The sequence below is a fragment of the Papaver somniferum genome, chromosome 7 (genome assembly GCF_003573695.1).
Source record: "Papaver somniferum cultivar HN1 chromosome 7, ASM357369v1, whole genome shotgun sequence".
Lineage (NCBI taxonomy): Eukaryota > Viridiplantae > Streptophyta > Magnoliopsida > Ranunculales > Papaveraceae > Papaver > Papaver somniferum.
In genome coordinates this window covers 42,923,428-42,937,827 of record NC_039364.1, presented here as the reverse complement: position 1 = coordinate 42,937,827, position 14,400 = coordinate 42,923,428, and the positions used below count along the sequence as shown (strand labels likewise).

General features: G+C 37.1%; 3 protein-coding genes across 4 annotated transcripts in view; 1 reads left to right on the top strand and 2 right to left on the bottom strand.

Moving 5' to 3' along the window:
* The window catches only part of LOC113294572, a 46,872-nt gene extending 43,558 nt beyond the window's left edge, over nucleotides 1-3,314 (top strand). Inside the window, exon 2 of the mRNA XM_026542964.1 lies at nucleotides 2,656-3,314. Coding sequence (XP_026398749.1) covers nucleotides 2,656-3,141 — 486 coding nt within the window. The 3' untranslated portion in view covers nucleotides 3,142-3,314. The remainder of the gene's footprint in view (nucleotides 1-2,655) is intronic.
* LOC113297123 lies at nucleotides 2,707-5,369 on the bottom strand. 2 transcript variants are annotated; one of them, XR_003333310.1, is made up of 5 exons: nucleotides 4,978-5,369; nucleotides 4,813-4,891; nucleotides 4,401-4,469; nucleotides 3,871-4,064; nucleotides 2,707-2,810 (listed from the first exon to the last, which is right to left on the bottom strand). XR_003333310.1 is itself a non-coding variant. In XM_026545535.1 (4 exons), the coding sequence occupies exons 1-4, from the start codon at nucleotides 5,352-5,354 to the stop codon at nucleotides 3,957-3,959; spliced, it is 633 nt and encodes a 210-aa protein (XP_026401320.1). In that variant the 5' UTR covers nucleotides 5,355-5,369; the 3' UTR covers nucleotides 3,638-3,956. The 2 variants fall into 2 exon arrangements, 1 of the variants encoding a protein (XP_026401320.1); XM_026545535.1 differs by lacking the exon at nucleotides 2,707-2,810 and having other exon boundaries at nucleotides 3,638-4,064.
* An 857-nt stretch (nucleotides 5,370-6,226) lies between these two features.
* Nucleotides 6,227-14,050, bottom strand: LOC113297122 (mitochondrial intermediate peptidase, mitochondrial-like). Its single transcript, XM_026545534.1, has 17 exons — nucleotides 13,710-14,050; nucleotides 13,552-13,633; nucleotides 13,410-13,462; nucleotides 13,258-13,312; nucleotides 12,805-12,940; nucleotides 12,657-12,711; nucleotides 12,081-12,261; nucleotides 11,754-11,849; nucleotides 11,039-11,158; nucleotides 10,803-10,928; nucleotides 10,486-10,641; nucleotides 9,908-10,024; nucleotides 8,404-8,529; nucleotides 8,244-8,311; nucleotides 7,737-7,872; nucleotides 7,006-7,171; nucleotides 6,227-6,847 (listed from the first exon to the last, which is right to left on the bottom strand). Exons 1-17 carry the CDS (start codon nucleotides 13,910-13,912, stop codon nucleotides 6,606-6,608), a joined length of 2,118 nt encoding a protein of 705 aa, XP_026401319.1. The 5' UTR covers nucleotides 13,913-14,050; the 3' UTR covers nucleotides 6,227-6,605.
* Between the last annotated feature and the right edge of the window lie 350 nt (nucleotides 14,051-14,400).

The following is a 14,400-nucleotide window of genomic DNA, read 5'->3' as shown; positions in this document are numbered from 1 at the left end:
TGATCAGAAACTTCATCACTAAACATTCCATGAGATTAGCCATGTTTAATGAACATGTGGAGTTAAAATTATTCACACTTGCAGAGACACGTTTTGCCTCTAGTATTATAATGCTTCAAAGATTTAAAGATGTGAAGCAAGGACTCCGTAACTTGGTAATTTGCAATCAATGGTCATCATATAAAGATGATGATCCTAATCAAGCATTGTTTATAAAAGAGAAGTTGTTGGATGATGATTGGTGGAACACTTTGCAGTATGTTATTGATTTTACAAAACCTATCATAGAAATGCTTAGATTATGCGACACAGACGAGCCTTGTCTTCACTTGGTTTATGAAAGGTGGGATCGAATGATAGATGAGGTAAAGAGCATTATACATCGCCACGAGGGCTTACAAGAATATGATATTTCACCATTTCATATGGTGGTGGACGGGATTTTAACAGATCGTTGGAGTAAAAGTAGCACACCGCTTCACTCTTTGGCACATTCATTGAACCCAAGGTATGTATGACAGTGTAAAATATGCAATCGCTTATTTATATTTTCTGGTCAGTTGAGTTAAATGTTAAAAAAATTTATACTAAAATCATAATTGAAACAACATAGGTATTATAGTCGTCAGTGGCTTGATGAACGTCCAGGGCGTGTTCCACCACATAGAGATCTTTTGATTGCAGGTCAAAGATTGAAGTGTTTCGAGAGGTATTACGATGCGGATGAGTTAAGAGAAGTTAACATTGAGTATGCTAAGTTTTCATCTTGCCGTGAAGAATTTGCAAATGCAAATACCATAAATGATAGATGGAGTATGAATCCTTATGTGTGGTGGGTTACTTATGGGGTGTATGCTCCTTTACTTCAGCAAAAAGCACTCATGTTGCTTGGCCAACCTTGTTCATCTTCTTGTAGTGAGAGAAACTGGAGTACGTATAGTTTCATAAATTCTGTGAAGAGAAATAAAATTACTCCACAAAGAGGTGAAGATTTGGTATTTGTTCATACTAATCTTCGTCTCTTATCAAGACGAAGCCCAGAATACTTGCTAGGGGATACAAGAATGTGGGACATTGGAGGTGATTCTTTTGATACTATGGAGGGTACTGTTGGTGTACTTGAAGTTGCTGATCTTTCTCTTAATGAGCCAGAGATGGAACGCATGATATTGGATGATAATGAAGCTAATGTGGAGGATCTATACCCCCTGGTTTGACTGTTGACGTTATTTTTTGGTGACCAGGTAACTGTCCATCTCCTTGATCTGTTTTATTCTAAAATTTTAGTTACTATCATGCCAATTCTTTGTTTTATGATGTGAATTCCCCCTGAAATTTGTGTTTAAACTGACCTTCTACAAGTAGCCCTGCACTCTTACAAACTCTGGCAACTTTCATTTATGCCAATTCTTTGTTTTAAATTTCTACAGCTGGATCCTGGATGTAGCGGCATTCACATCATACTTGGAGGATCCTTGTTTTTTGGGCTAGTATTTGGTTCATGAAGTTGCGCTGTTGCGGGAAGGACTTCACTCCCCTTTGCGAAGCCTTCTAATTTTTTGTTGATATGTATATATATAGACTAGTAAATGTCGCGGAAAGGACTTTACTCCCTTTTGCAAAGCCTTCTAATTTTTTGTTGATATGTATATATAGACTAGTAAATGTCTATATAACGTTTTGTTGATAATGGATATCTATGTTCTCCTGGAAGGCTGGAACATTTAGACAGGTAAATGCTTAATCTTTTATGTTAGGAATGGGGACAAACATATATAATTTAATGAAAATATTTATATATATACGTGTCCGTGTCCTAGTATTTTGAGAAATTGCCGGTCCTCGTGTCCGTGTCGTGTCGTGTCCGTGTCCGTGTCGTGTGTCGGTGCTTCCCAGACCAAGAGTAAGATAAATGGAGTATTAACTGGGCCATCTTTGAACGGATACATAAAGGTACCAAACTCCAAAATCACATTGCAGGAAAAAAAAATGGAAACCGGTCGAGTGAAGAAGACTCACAAGTCATTCCAATTTTACATCGAAAACTACTGTGAAATGGAAACAAATGAAAGATGAGAAATAAGAATAAACAATTGTCCATATGAACCAAAGAATAAAAAGAAGAACCCTTCAAATACAGCTGGAACTTGAACTGAGTTTCTTTTTCCTTTATCTGACTGCAAAAGTTAAAGCATAACTGATATTTCCACAGTAGAAAAGAGAAGGGAAAGTCGGTCAATATAGATAGAGAACCCTATCATAGACGTGATAATTAGGTTAGAAATTCAATTGACCAAGACTCACGGAGGCCACCTGCAGTAGGGACTAGTCTCCATGGCTCAGAATGTGATTGGTTGTTGATTTTTATAAAATAATACTCGTACTATACTACTGTGAGTGCGAGTCGCTCTCATTCGTAATAAATTTTCACCGGTTCATTCCTATTTATACCCTCTTTTCCATACCACTTTGACACAGCAAAAAGAGAATTACTAAACATACAGAAAGAGATAGAGAGGGAGAGAGTTAACAAGGCAAAATTATGAAGATGAAGAAACGAGTGAGTTTGAATACATATTCATCAAATATTATAGTCTGGTGCTACTATATCTCCTCTTTGCAGTCCTAACTTGTTTAGAGATTGCTGAAGCTCAAAACTGTGACCCTAGTGGCCAAGTCGTGGGTACACAACCACCGCCAGGTAAATGCAACCAGGAGAACAACTTCCAGTGCTGCAAAGAAGGAAAAGTCTACCAAACATTCACATGTTCACCTCATCCTGCTCATCCAGCCGTCTTGACTCTCAATGGCTTCGCGCAAGGTGAAGATGGTGGTGGTGCATCAGAATGTGACAGTCAATTTCACGACAATAATACTCCAATTGTAGCACCATCGACAGGATGGTTCAAATTCAGAAATAAGAAAAGGTGTATGAATAACATAGCCATAACAGGTAATGGACGGGTAGTTACTGCCATGGTTGTAGATGAATGTGACTCGACAAGGGGTTGTGACGAAGAACATGATTATCAACCACCATGCCACAACAATATAGTTGATGCTTCAAAAGCAGTATGGAGAGCCTTGGGTGTTCCAGAAGAAAAATGGGGACACTTGCATGTCACCTGGGTTGATGCTTAAATATGTTGCAGCAATTGTGTATCCTCAATGAATATGTAAGATGTATGGAAACTGTTTTATGTTTGGTAAGGTTTTCCCTAAAACTAATGATGCATTGTATGCTAAGTCTAAGATGTTGGTGGTAGCACACCCTAATAAATAATTCTTCGGACTTTTATGTATGAAGTAAATTGGTAGAATTTGAACATCTACTTGTCTATCTGCAGAATTTGCCATAGCTTACTAAGATAAGTCATCTCTATCTTTCTGCCAGGTCCTAAAACAGTTATTAACCGTCTAAAAGTATATAGCTTTAGAAGTGGCCTCTACTTTGAAGGATTGTCTGTTATCTGAGTCTAGAAAATTTCTTAGATTTTAATGAGATGAAGTGTTCGTGATATATAATTTTACACAGAGACGACATCATTCACAGTCTAGATAAAAAATAATCTTTATATCATTTCCATGGGGGTGAATCGTGCACAGTAGGTTTGGTGTAAACCCTCCAAGGTGTCAGTAAAATAAAACGAGTATTGATATACATTTTCCACAAATCCAATGTCATCTAAACGATAATGAAGTCAACCTTCTGACATGAATAAGTAACAGCCTGTTTCATTTCATGTTAATCTACAAAAAAAAAATTACATACAAAATAGAGGAGCAAGTCGTTTTTTAATCATTGTACATGATCTGCACAAAGGTAATATGGCATCTAAAGTATCATCCAAAGCAGAAAGAGGAGCTTACCAGGCCATTTACTAGGACTCCGGTGGACCTTCACTGCTTCCCAGGAGAAAGTTGAGGAAATCACAGGTACAACATTGGACAATATTTCAGAGTTTTTCAGGGCCTTGTTGAGATAATTTGCATATGCGTAATGCAGCAATGCACATTGTGAAGTTACCAATAACGGTCAAAGCCGCTTGAAGAGCTACCAAAATCTACAAGTCACGGAGAATAATCAAGTTATTCGATATGCATATGTCATGCACAAGAAACTGCAGGACAATTTCGAAAGAAAGAAACTACAAATTTTGATAAATAAAAAAAAAGGTTACATTTTGATGTGGTTTTAGACTCTTAACAGTGTGCACATAGAAATTTAAGTTAGCTGAGGCACTTCGATTATAGGGTAGGCGTACACATAAAGCCACATTATGTAATACCATGCAATGGTAAGAGTTAAGATTGTAAACGTAGAATTTTGGTCGAAGCATTGAGTTATATATAGGTATGCATAAAGTAAGAGTTGGCATGCAAAGGATAAATCTTCTTACACTAAGAGACTCGGAGTTATAGAAGAAATGCCATGTGCACGCGCAAAATGCACCTCCGAGAAGGGGTACCTGAGCCAGTTGAGAAACAACATATCAGAAAAATCTCTAATATAGATGTTATTATTAGGATTAATAAAACATAGAGTAGTAAAACAACCGACACTGATTTAAGGCGCCTCGATTTGTTTCCAAATATTGGATTAGATATCAACAAAACCATCTCAAACATTTACCTACAAGCAATTTGTAAATAGAAACAGAAATGCCGCTATAATGACTACATTTTATGATAATATATTGCTTAATAAAGCCAACTAGAATGATAGCAATTTCAGATGAAATATATCAATGCAACTTTAGAATATCAAAAGAGAGCAATGATAAGTAGATTTCTAGGGTAAGAATCACTTACCATACCCCAGGAAAGACCCTTCCAAGATTCATAACCAGATTTCTCCCCATATTGCCAAACCAATATCATTGCTGTTATCCTTTTTTTCAAATTCCAAAACACAGCAAATAATAACTCAAAATTGTACAGCAATTTTCAAGAATAGAGGAAGAGTGAGAGGGTTACCATTCAACAACACTGGAGACATGGATAGCCCACGTTGGAAGAGAAAGAGCATTTTGAGGTTCATTCAGTTGTAGAGAAGAAAAAGTATCCATTACAGATGGAAATTCAGCAGCAGAGGCACTCTGATTAGTAGCAATTACAAGTGCTAAAGCAAAACCAGTACCCAGAAACTCTCTTGAAAGAAACTGTTGGTAGTGATTCTGAGAAGTTTTATAACTGATTGATTTTTGGAGTTTTTGTTTCAGCAATGGCGGAAGCTGAATTACATTGATGATTTTTGGAACTGATGATAACGGATTTGTAGGAATTGAAAGTGAGGTGGACGGAGGAGATGGTAAGGCAGCCATCGCCGGTCTGTTGCAAGTTGAAATTATCATATTTGCCTTTCTGGTTTCCAGTAGCAGCAGCAGCAGAGCAGATATTAGTTAATTTGTAATCCCGAATTAACCATTTCAATTATTACTATTTCCTATTCAGTCCTACTAGGTTAAACGTGCCATGTAGATGACCCGAACACCCTTAGATCTATACTGGGCACTTGAAGGGGAGGTTCAGTTGGTAGCGACGAGAAGAGAAAATGCTTCGGGTATCTGAAGACGGAAACAATCACCGGGAGAGTTACATCGCGAATTACAGACAGATAAGGAATTCTTTGACGATCCTTCAAAACGCTGCTGATCAAATTTTTGATTCAATTTCTGAGAGAACTGCAAATGAGAGTGCCAAATTAGCTGATCTTTCTAATAGAATTCGAAGTGCAAAGGCAAGGGTTGATGCTGTTTCGCAGATGAAGAAGCAGGTTATTAGAATCAAATCCGCTTCAAGATATCCAGTAAAATATGATGAGGAAGAAGATTTCCAGGCTTTATTTGGATACAAGGATGGAACCACCACTCCAGTTGCAGAGTTACTGGTGAACGGAGGACTGAGTAGAGAATTCGGAGTGGATGGGACATTTGAACTTTTCAAGTACTTTTCAGAGACAACAACTTTTGACTCTGTGCAGGAGGATGCCATGCCCAAGCTAGGAGGATCCACTTCTACTAGTCTCTTAGACGAGGCTAATGATGCCGAGGATGCATTGCCTAAGCCTAAGCACCAGAATTTGCCACTTCCACCTCCAAGTTTACTTCATAATTAACAAGTAATCCCAAGCTGTGATCAGTTTTTCTAGGAAGGTATTACTATTAAGGATTTAAGAATGAAAGCTAGTTTATGATTGTTGAAGCCACTCTAATGCCAATTAATGAAAAAATAGTTTTGTTGGTATATTTCATTATTTCTTATCTGGAATGTTGTTACTGTTGTTACAATAAGCAGTAAGAAAAAAAAGCAGCAGCAGTAGTAATGGCTCATGACAAGGCAGTAAACATTTGATTCCACAGATAAAAAGCATCAATACTTCTCTTGGACTTCAAAACTGCTCTCATTGTTGCATATATTCTGCAGGGTGACACTCCTGTTCACATGCACCTAGTATACAAATTACAAACTTGCCACCTTGTGAATCAGGTACTTGACATTTTTTAGAAACATGCCAACAACTGACAAGACTAGTCTCTCTCCAGTAAATAATTCTGATGGAGATTGGAGACTAGTAATAATAATTGCCTTGGCATTGGCATCTTTCACAATTCCATTTCTTTGCAGAGGCTAGTTAAGTCAGGGAGAATCCCTCCTTTATTGTGATATCTTAGAATCTGATCTCCCGCTAAGTTCTTCAATAAAACAGATGGGTCCTCTGCACCGCCATGCTGCAAGAATTTAGTTTGAATACTGGATCCTGCCGTCAGTGACAGTGGATCCTCCATGCATACTTCTTCCCATATAGTTGCGGCAAAGCACTTGGCATACAGATAACTATAATAACCTGCAAAACAAAAAAGAAACAAACAAATAATGGCTTCTGTTACTAGCTACGAGAGAGAGGGAGTCACAGTTGTGACTTCTCTTTCACAATAGCCAATTAATTATACTGGATCTAAGTAGCCTATATTTCATTGATCCAAAAAAAAGTTCATCCCCTACCTGCTCCGTAGTTTAGAAGGTGATTGAACCTTGTATGCCAATGAGTGCCTTCGACATGATTCCAACTCGTGTATTGCCGTTTCAAATCCGCAACAACCGACATTGTATCTCCAGATGATGATGGCTGCTCCCCAAATAAAGTTTGGTCGATCAACGCGTACAAAACCTAGGAGGCAGGAGAAAAAACAGCAACATCATTCTTATATGCTACTTCTAGATAACTTCTCAGAGAAAGCATACAAAATATGTTTTGGTTATCGAAGTCAGTATATATCTGCGTAAAAGTGTCAATACTACTACTAGAAACTTTTTAGGAATCATTATTTCCTTCTTAGTCTCTAACTAGTTGTTAACTCGTTGTCAAGTCCATATAGAGAGGCATAAGTTTTTAGTGATCACGTCAATAATAATCAATCGATAAGTATTATATAGAAACAATTTATTCAATAGAATGTGTCTATTCTTCATTTGCACTTTTATAAGCTTCTATCAAGTTAGCTTTATATTGATCAAAAATGCTGTGCAGCATTCACCAGGTTCTTTTTCTGTAGAAGTGTATACTGTTCTTTCATAAAATTTCATAGGCTGTAAAAGAAACTGTATAAATTTAATTAGACATGGAGCAAAGATTAGGCAGAAACCTGATGCTGAAGCTCAATTGGTTAGATGTATAGCTAAAATTTTATAGGTAAAAGTTGATCAGAATGGAGATAAGGTTTCTAGAAATAAACCTGCCGCTGAAGATCAGTTGCAGCAAACATCTTTCTAGCACCTTTCATAGATTCAACCAGTTTCTCAGGAATAACTTCACCAGTAGAATAATGCTTAGCAAATGTCTTCAGAACTCGGTAATCCCATGCATAGTACCTAATAAAGAGAAATGAAAGTAAAAGTATGAAAAGATAAGAAACGCCTTCAAGCCTAGGCCTTGAGAATTTTAAATATTTAGAATCTATCACGACGATGAACTTTGTTTGTCTTTTTTTTTTAGAAAAGAAAAGAGTTAAGGAGAAAGTTGAAGCTTCATGAACGTAGTTGCGTGTATAACACAAAACTTAGACGCAAAAGGCGATATGCTTGATGACTTTCTTTGACTTCTTACACTTTTTGCAAATGAAAACACACCAAAACAATAACAATGACAAAAAAAAAAAAACTTGCATGATTGTTTGACATTACCTTTCCACGCAATTTAACAGATTTAATGATGGTCTTAACTCCTAAGAGCTTATACTTACTCGAAAAGATGTGAAGGTGTTTCTGCCAAATCAAGAGCCACTCTAGTTCCTGAAAAGTGTTGGTAATCCTACAAATTTAAATGACAGCTATGTCAGAAGAGCACAAAAAGGTCAGAAAGTGTAAGCTTAAGATTCGAAGGAGTAGAGAAGGAAGGACTACCGTTCTAGAAAGTAAGGAATGGAGAGCATGACCAAATTCATGAAAGAGAGTTTCAACTTCCCAGTGGTCAAGTCTGGCAGCTGATGAACCTGGTGGAGCCTTGAAATTGCACACAAGAGCTACAACCTACATTATTTTGACGGCAAAAAAGACTATAAGTATCACGTTAAACCCAATAATCCTGAAAGCTCAAACAGTTAAAGACGAACATTAACCAGTTCATCTATGAATTTATTTCTAAATTCATCTCCAAAGGACACGTGTCAATGAAGGGCTATTTTGGAGGCAAAGCCCACATCTACTTGAAGGATTTCAGTGACGAACGTGTAGTGCAACTGTGTGTTTTTAGGTAATTTTCTATAAGTGAGAAATGTGAAATAAGGATGTTGAATTGCGAGAGATTGACCACGCTGCCTAAGCCAAGCAGATGGCAGTTCAGGGTTTGTTCAATCGTAAAGGAGTTGGTTTGCAGGAAGGGGAAGCAATAGGAAAGTTAGAATACACTCATACAGTTATGACGTTATGTCCTTCTTCTGTAAGATTGTTGGATTGTAAATGTCAACCAAAAGATCTATTAATAGAAGAAAGTACTGTTCCCCCTTGCGCACATAGTGGTAGTTGCGGCTGCAACTCCCCACAGTATTTCGTGATTGTGGTGGGTAGTTCGTGCACCCAATAATCCTACAATTGTGGCACTATTAGTAACTTCACTTTCGCCGGTGCCACAGTGGTACGGTGGTAAAGTCACTGGGTGATGATACCAGTGACCTGAGTTTGAAACTCGCCAGCACCAAATTCTTTACCGATCAAAAAAAAAAATAAGTAACTTCACTTTCCTCCCATTATGAAAATGGCGTTGTAGGCAGTCATCGATCCACCAAATCAAAACCCTCCCCGAGGGGTAACTGTGCTTTCTTATATAAATAGGTTTTTGGATCGACATTCACAACAATCTTACCCAAGGACAGTACTCTCTCTTTCCTCAATTTCCCTGCCCATCAAACCAATTACTTCGTCTCTTAAGACTAAGCAAACCCTGAACGGTCATCTGCTTGACTTAGCTAGGCTTTGGAGTCAATCACTCACAACTAAACATCTCTGTTTTTCATTTCCTCATTTGCAGAGAACTACCCTAAAACACTGTGCCACATCATTATACATAATCAAGTTGTATAAATGATTCTAACTTCTAAAAACAACAAGCCAGTCCAATTTGAGAATGATGTACAGGAAAATGAAACTCGGAATCTCATGGAGAACTAAAAGGTGACGTGTTGTTTGCTTCCACTTTTGTTATAATAGAGTATTATCATTATCATACTTCCCCCAATTCCCTTGGGGAGTTTCACGAGTCAAGAATAAAACAAGATTTAACTAGTCAGTGGAAGGTATGTGACTAAACCAGAAGGATTGCCTATATATAGTAATAACTGATATAGATAATTATTATTTTAAAACAGCAATTAGATGAATTAGAAAAAGGAGTAAAGGGCTGGAGACATACAGGAAGTTGGTATTCTGTCTCTGATATTCGACGTGCACCTTTAATGGCAAAATGTGCACAGCCTGGGAATTTTCCCTTCCTCGAGTACAAATCAAGGTAAATATGCCCCAAATCACCCTGTATTTATAAGTGTAAGCCTTATATTGTTAATAGAGCACAGTCGGCAGAGTAACAAAAAACTACATAAGAAGGGCCCATTTGATAATCACATATCTGCGTAGCTACTAACTAACAAAATAGCACTGGATGGATGAGTGAAGTAGGTGAGCCACCATACTACTAGTGCAACAGAGGATTACATACATGATACAGCTGGGTAAAGAAAACAATAGATAAACAAAAACACGGTTGACAGATAGGCCCGTAATGAAAAACTGGCACTAAATCAAAACTTGGTTTTACTTTTTGATTTACCACAAGCATTATTTCTCTCAGACATAACTCTTAGGAAAGCTTACAACGAAGAGTTAAAAGGGCCACCAACTGAGAAACCTAATCTTCAAGATCAGGCAACAGTTGTTGAAAAATTTGATAACAACAGAGCTGCATATTAAGGGAGAAAGAAAAGGCTCAGTTACCTCTTCCGGATGATGAAGAGCCATTTTTAGCACATCACGATGCCATGATTCTCTGGGTGCTAGAGGAACGCTGTAGAAAGTTGCGCCAAACAATGACTGAACGAGCATTTTCAAACCTTCTATGCACTGTGATAAGGGAAAGTATGCTGATATGGCCTGCTCAGGAAGAAAACAAAAATACTTCAGAAAACTCCAAGAAGATGAAAAATAATGCAGGATTTTAGGTTGGCGTTAATTATAGAAATTCCAACTGAAATAACCGGCATCAGGTCATCAACTACCAAACAGATAGAATTCACAGAAATGCGAAAGCTTACTGAGGAATCTAAGTTGTACGCAGAAGACTTCATCATCCCTGTGAAATAGGCCTCATCCCAAGGCTCCAGTACTCCATTTTTATAATTAGATCTTTCCCTCTTAAAATTTCTAATTTTGCTGAATTCCTACAACGAAAGGCATCGTAATAAAATATAAAAAATACTGCAGAGTTATCCAGAAAGAGAAACTGTTAAAGCCTACAACAGCTAATAAGGATGCCTGGTAAGCCGATTACCTTGTCCGCTTTAGGCCTAACAAGCTCGGCCATTTCAACCAAAAAAGACTTGACAACCTCTGGTGATGAAGACAGGTTTTGATGAACCGCGAATTCCGCGTAAGTTTTATGGTCTAATATCTATATACATCATTGAGAAGGTCAGACAAGACTTACAAGATCAATAAAAGCAAACAAACAAACGAACAAAACAAAAAAACGGACACACATCAGGATAGCTTTTATTTCCATAAAGTATATCATATGTATTTGCTTTATTTTTCATGCTTCAGGTTTTCCTATTCCATATTAGCTCCAGTTAAAAGCCTGTAATATGTATTGTAACCTTAACGGCCATAAAAATTACTAAGTGGCAGATTTTGTGAGAGAGACTTCATGGTGGAAATCTTTCAAATATACATCGGAAGGGGTTCCATCTTCCACCCCTAGGAAAGAATATGAAAAACACCACTTCCAGGCATTGTGATTTACTTCATTACGTGGGATGACACCCCTGAGAAAAATTATACTAACTACCAAGACTGTCTTAAAAGGGAACACGCATTTAATTAGTTGGTGTACAATGTGTGGAAGAAAGTTGGTTATATTTGTATGACTTGTCGGTGTCAAACTGTCAGTTGGTTTTCATGGATCTATTTGGTAATATCTAGTTATTCCTACATAGTTAAGAATTGATATGATGTCGAAGAATGTACTAAGTATGAAGAGAGATGACCTGTGCAAGGTCATGACGAGCAGTTATCAGCTTATCAAGGAGAGCAAGGTTCGCACGTGGAGCGGAATTTCCTCGAATGTACGACTGCTTTCTAACCTGGAAAACAATCACACATGATCAATACATAGGCATGTTTAGGTTTTAAGGCTTGGCTAATAGAACCTCCAAAAACCAAGTAGATCTAATTCTGGATTTAAGCAAATCCGGTCAAAGCTCCACAAGATCTTTTGGGAGACCCTGTTCTTCTGGGTACTACAATCCCTGCATGCTGGTCAGACCAAATGTCTCATACAAACAGCAAACAACGACATCCAACCTATAAGCTACCTCTTCGTCTGAAGCCCATTGCAGTACAGAAGACAAAGTGCCCTGGTCTGTGGTTATTCGAAAACCCTTTTCTTTTGATGCAGAGTAAATGGGCCTGAGAAGATGTTGAATACGCTTCGGAATACATGAAGCTGGAAAGATGTCTACAAAACCTGGATCGTTTATAATATTTTCATTGAACCTGATGAACCACAAAGGACAAGAGCTTTACTCAGAATCGATAAAAAGGAATGTGTCCCTTCCCAAAATAAAAAAGAAAAGAAAAGAAACAAGCATCATAGATTTGACTACGAGCAGAAAATACTAAAACTCAATATCTTGTTCACAAAACTCCCAGATAACCTTGTTTGCAGTAATGTAGAATACTTACTGCAAATATGATTGAAATTAACATACATCATGTATAGAATACTGATGAACTACTAAATGATGTTCAATAAAGATAAGATACTCACAAATATGTTTGGGACCAAACAGCGTAGAAATCTTGATAGGGTTAAATACTTGGGGTTTAGCTATCACTTCTCTAATTGTTTATTATTATTGGCTAGATTGAGCAAAATAAGATATACTTACTGTCTACAAATCTGAGCAATTTCGATATTTAGCTGATTAACTCGCTCCAACTTGTCTGTGAAATGAAAAGGGGAGTTATAGAAAAGAGAAATGGGTTGTCTATAGAGTGAAGAGAATACTAATCCATGATACAAAAATAATTATTTACCAGCAGGAAGATGGATTCCTCCCTTCTCAAAATCAACACGTAATGAATGGGCTGCCCTCTGAGCTTCTTTTTTATCCAAACTACCTTGCTCGGCCTTTAATACCGCATTGTATAGGCAATGATTTGTATTCAGAAACTGTAAGGAAAATCCAGCATAAAAAGCTTGATTGTTATTGTCCTTGCACATCATACATCATCAACGCCTAACTATATATTTACTTCAAATGATTAAACTCTAAGAGACATAAGCTACATAACTTTGGGCACAATGGAACACATAGAAAAGAAGAAGAAAAATCTGTCATTGTTTACTTATAGGATCCTCCTTCGTAATTGACAATGCGGATGCAAATTGTATACTTACCTAACATAGATCCGTGAACAACAATGAATCCAATGCAGAACAAACAAAAACTCAAAACAGCATAACTAAATAGACAACAGTCACCTCACATGTAGATATTCATGAATTCTCATAGTCGCCTTATTAGCTTCCTCCACATATTCTCTATCAAAAAAAAAAAAAGTAAAAGAGAAGAGAAGAGCTTTCAGTAAAGTTACAACAGTTCAACACCAAACATCATTTACTCAAAATATCAAGTTACCTATCGGGATGAGTATTTCGACAAAGTTCTGCTGAATCCACTACAGAGCATACCTAATAAGTACCAGAATATGAGTACTCGGTCAATAATACCAGTACAATTTAAGTCCAAAAATCTATCAATTACATGAGCAAACCCTTACCGTATCTGATATTTCATCCATGGCTCGAATAATCTCAACATTAGAAGGCGATTCTGATATATAAGAGACCAATTCTCCTGACCTAATATTCAAATTCAAATAAATTTACATAACAAAAATAAAATATTGCAATTTTTTATGTCCAATAGAAGGCATACCTTTCGATAGCTTCATCAACGAAGCGACGAAAACCCTTGGAAGATTTTAAGATTTTGAATCCATAAAGACCACTATCTTCATTCTGAGAAGTTATAGAAGTAAAGGAAGAATCTTTACTAGTGTAAGTAGTGATGAATTTAAGGGAGATGATATGTTTAGAATGAAGTATGGATGAAGTTCTACGATTGATTAGGGCAATCATCGTTATTTGTTAGGATCAATCTGAAGTTATTAGTTACTAATGTGGGAGAAAAATTCCCGCCACCGGTGAAGGGATTTAGATTTTGAGAAGATGATGAAGAGAAAACTATAGAGGAAGCCAAACTTATTAAGCCAAGCCGCCGAGGAATTTGAGAATTTTTACTAAAATATGTTTTTGTATAAGCAAATGGTGTTGGATTTAAGCCACCCACCGGCCACCAGGAGGTCAAAATTGTTGACGCATAACGCACTTTATTGATATGCGGGGATTTCTGGGGATACATTTCGGATAGGAAAAATTAGGCTAAGGTCCAACTCATGGATAACCCATAATATGAGGCCCTTCATTAAAAGAAGTTTTAAATCTAGGCCCCAAATTATTAAAAGTCGTTGATACCCTTATGCATATTATCAGGCTCATAATTAAATAAAATTTAAATTTAGGCCCAAAATTATTAAAATATTATGTGATGATGTTCCAACCACCAC

What these genes read in the sequence shown, in the direction of transcription:
- LOC113297123 (XM_026545535.1), bottom strand. Translation starts at nt 5,354, where the DNA reads ATGATAATTTCAACTTGCAACAGACCGGCGATGGCTGCCTTACCATCT. An exon ending in GTCTCCAGTGTTGTTGAATG is followed by an intron (nt 4,892 to 4,977) that starts GTAACCCTCTCA and finishes TTTGAAAAAAAG; the next exon opens with GATAACAGCAATGATATTGG. An exon ending in AGGGTCTTTCCTGGGGTATG is followed by an intron (nt 4,470 to 4,812) that starts GTAAGTGATTCT and finishes CAACTGGCTCAG; the next exon opens with GTACCCCTTCTCGGAGGTGC.
- LOC113297122 (XM_026545534.1), bottom strand. Translation starts at nt 13,912, where the DNA reads ATGATTGCCCTAATCAATCGTAGAACTTCATCCATACTTCATTCTAAA. An exon ending in CTCTTCATCATCCGGAAGAG is followed by an intron (nt 10,025 to 10,485) that starts GTAACTGAGCCT and finishes TTATAAATACAG; the next exon opens with GGTGATTTGGGGCATATTTA. An exon ending in CAACTGATCTTCAGCGGCAG is followed by an intron (nt 7,172 to 7,736) that starts GTTTATTTCTAG and finishes CCTGCCTCCTAG; the next exon opens with GTTTTGTACGCGTTGATCGA.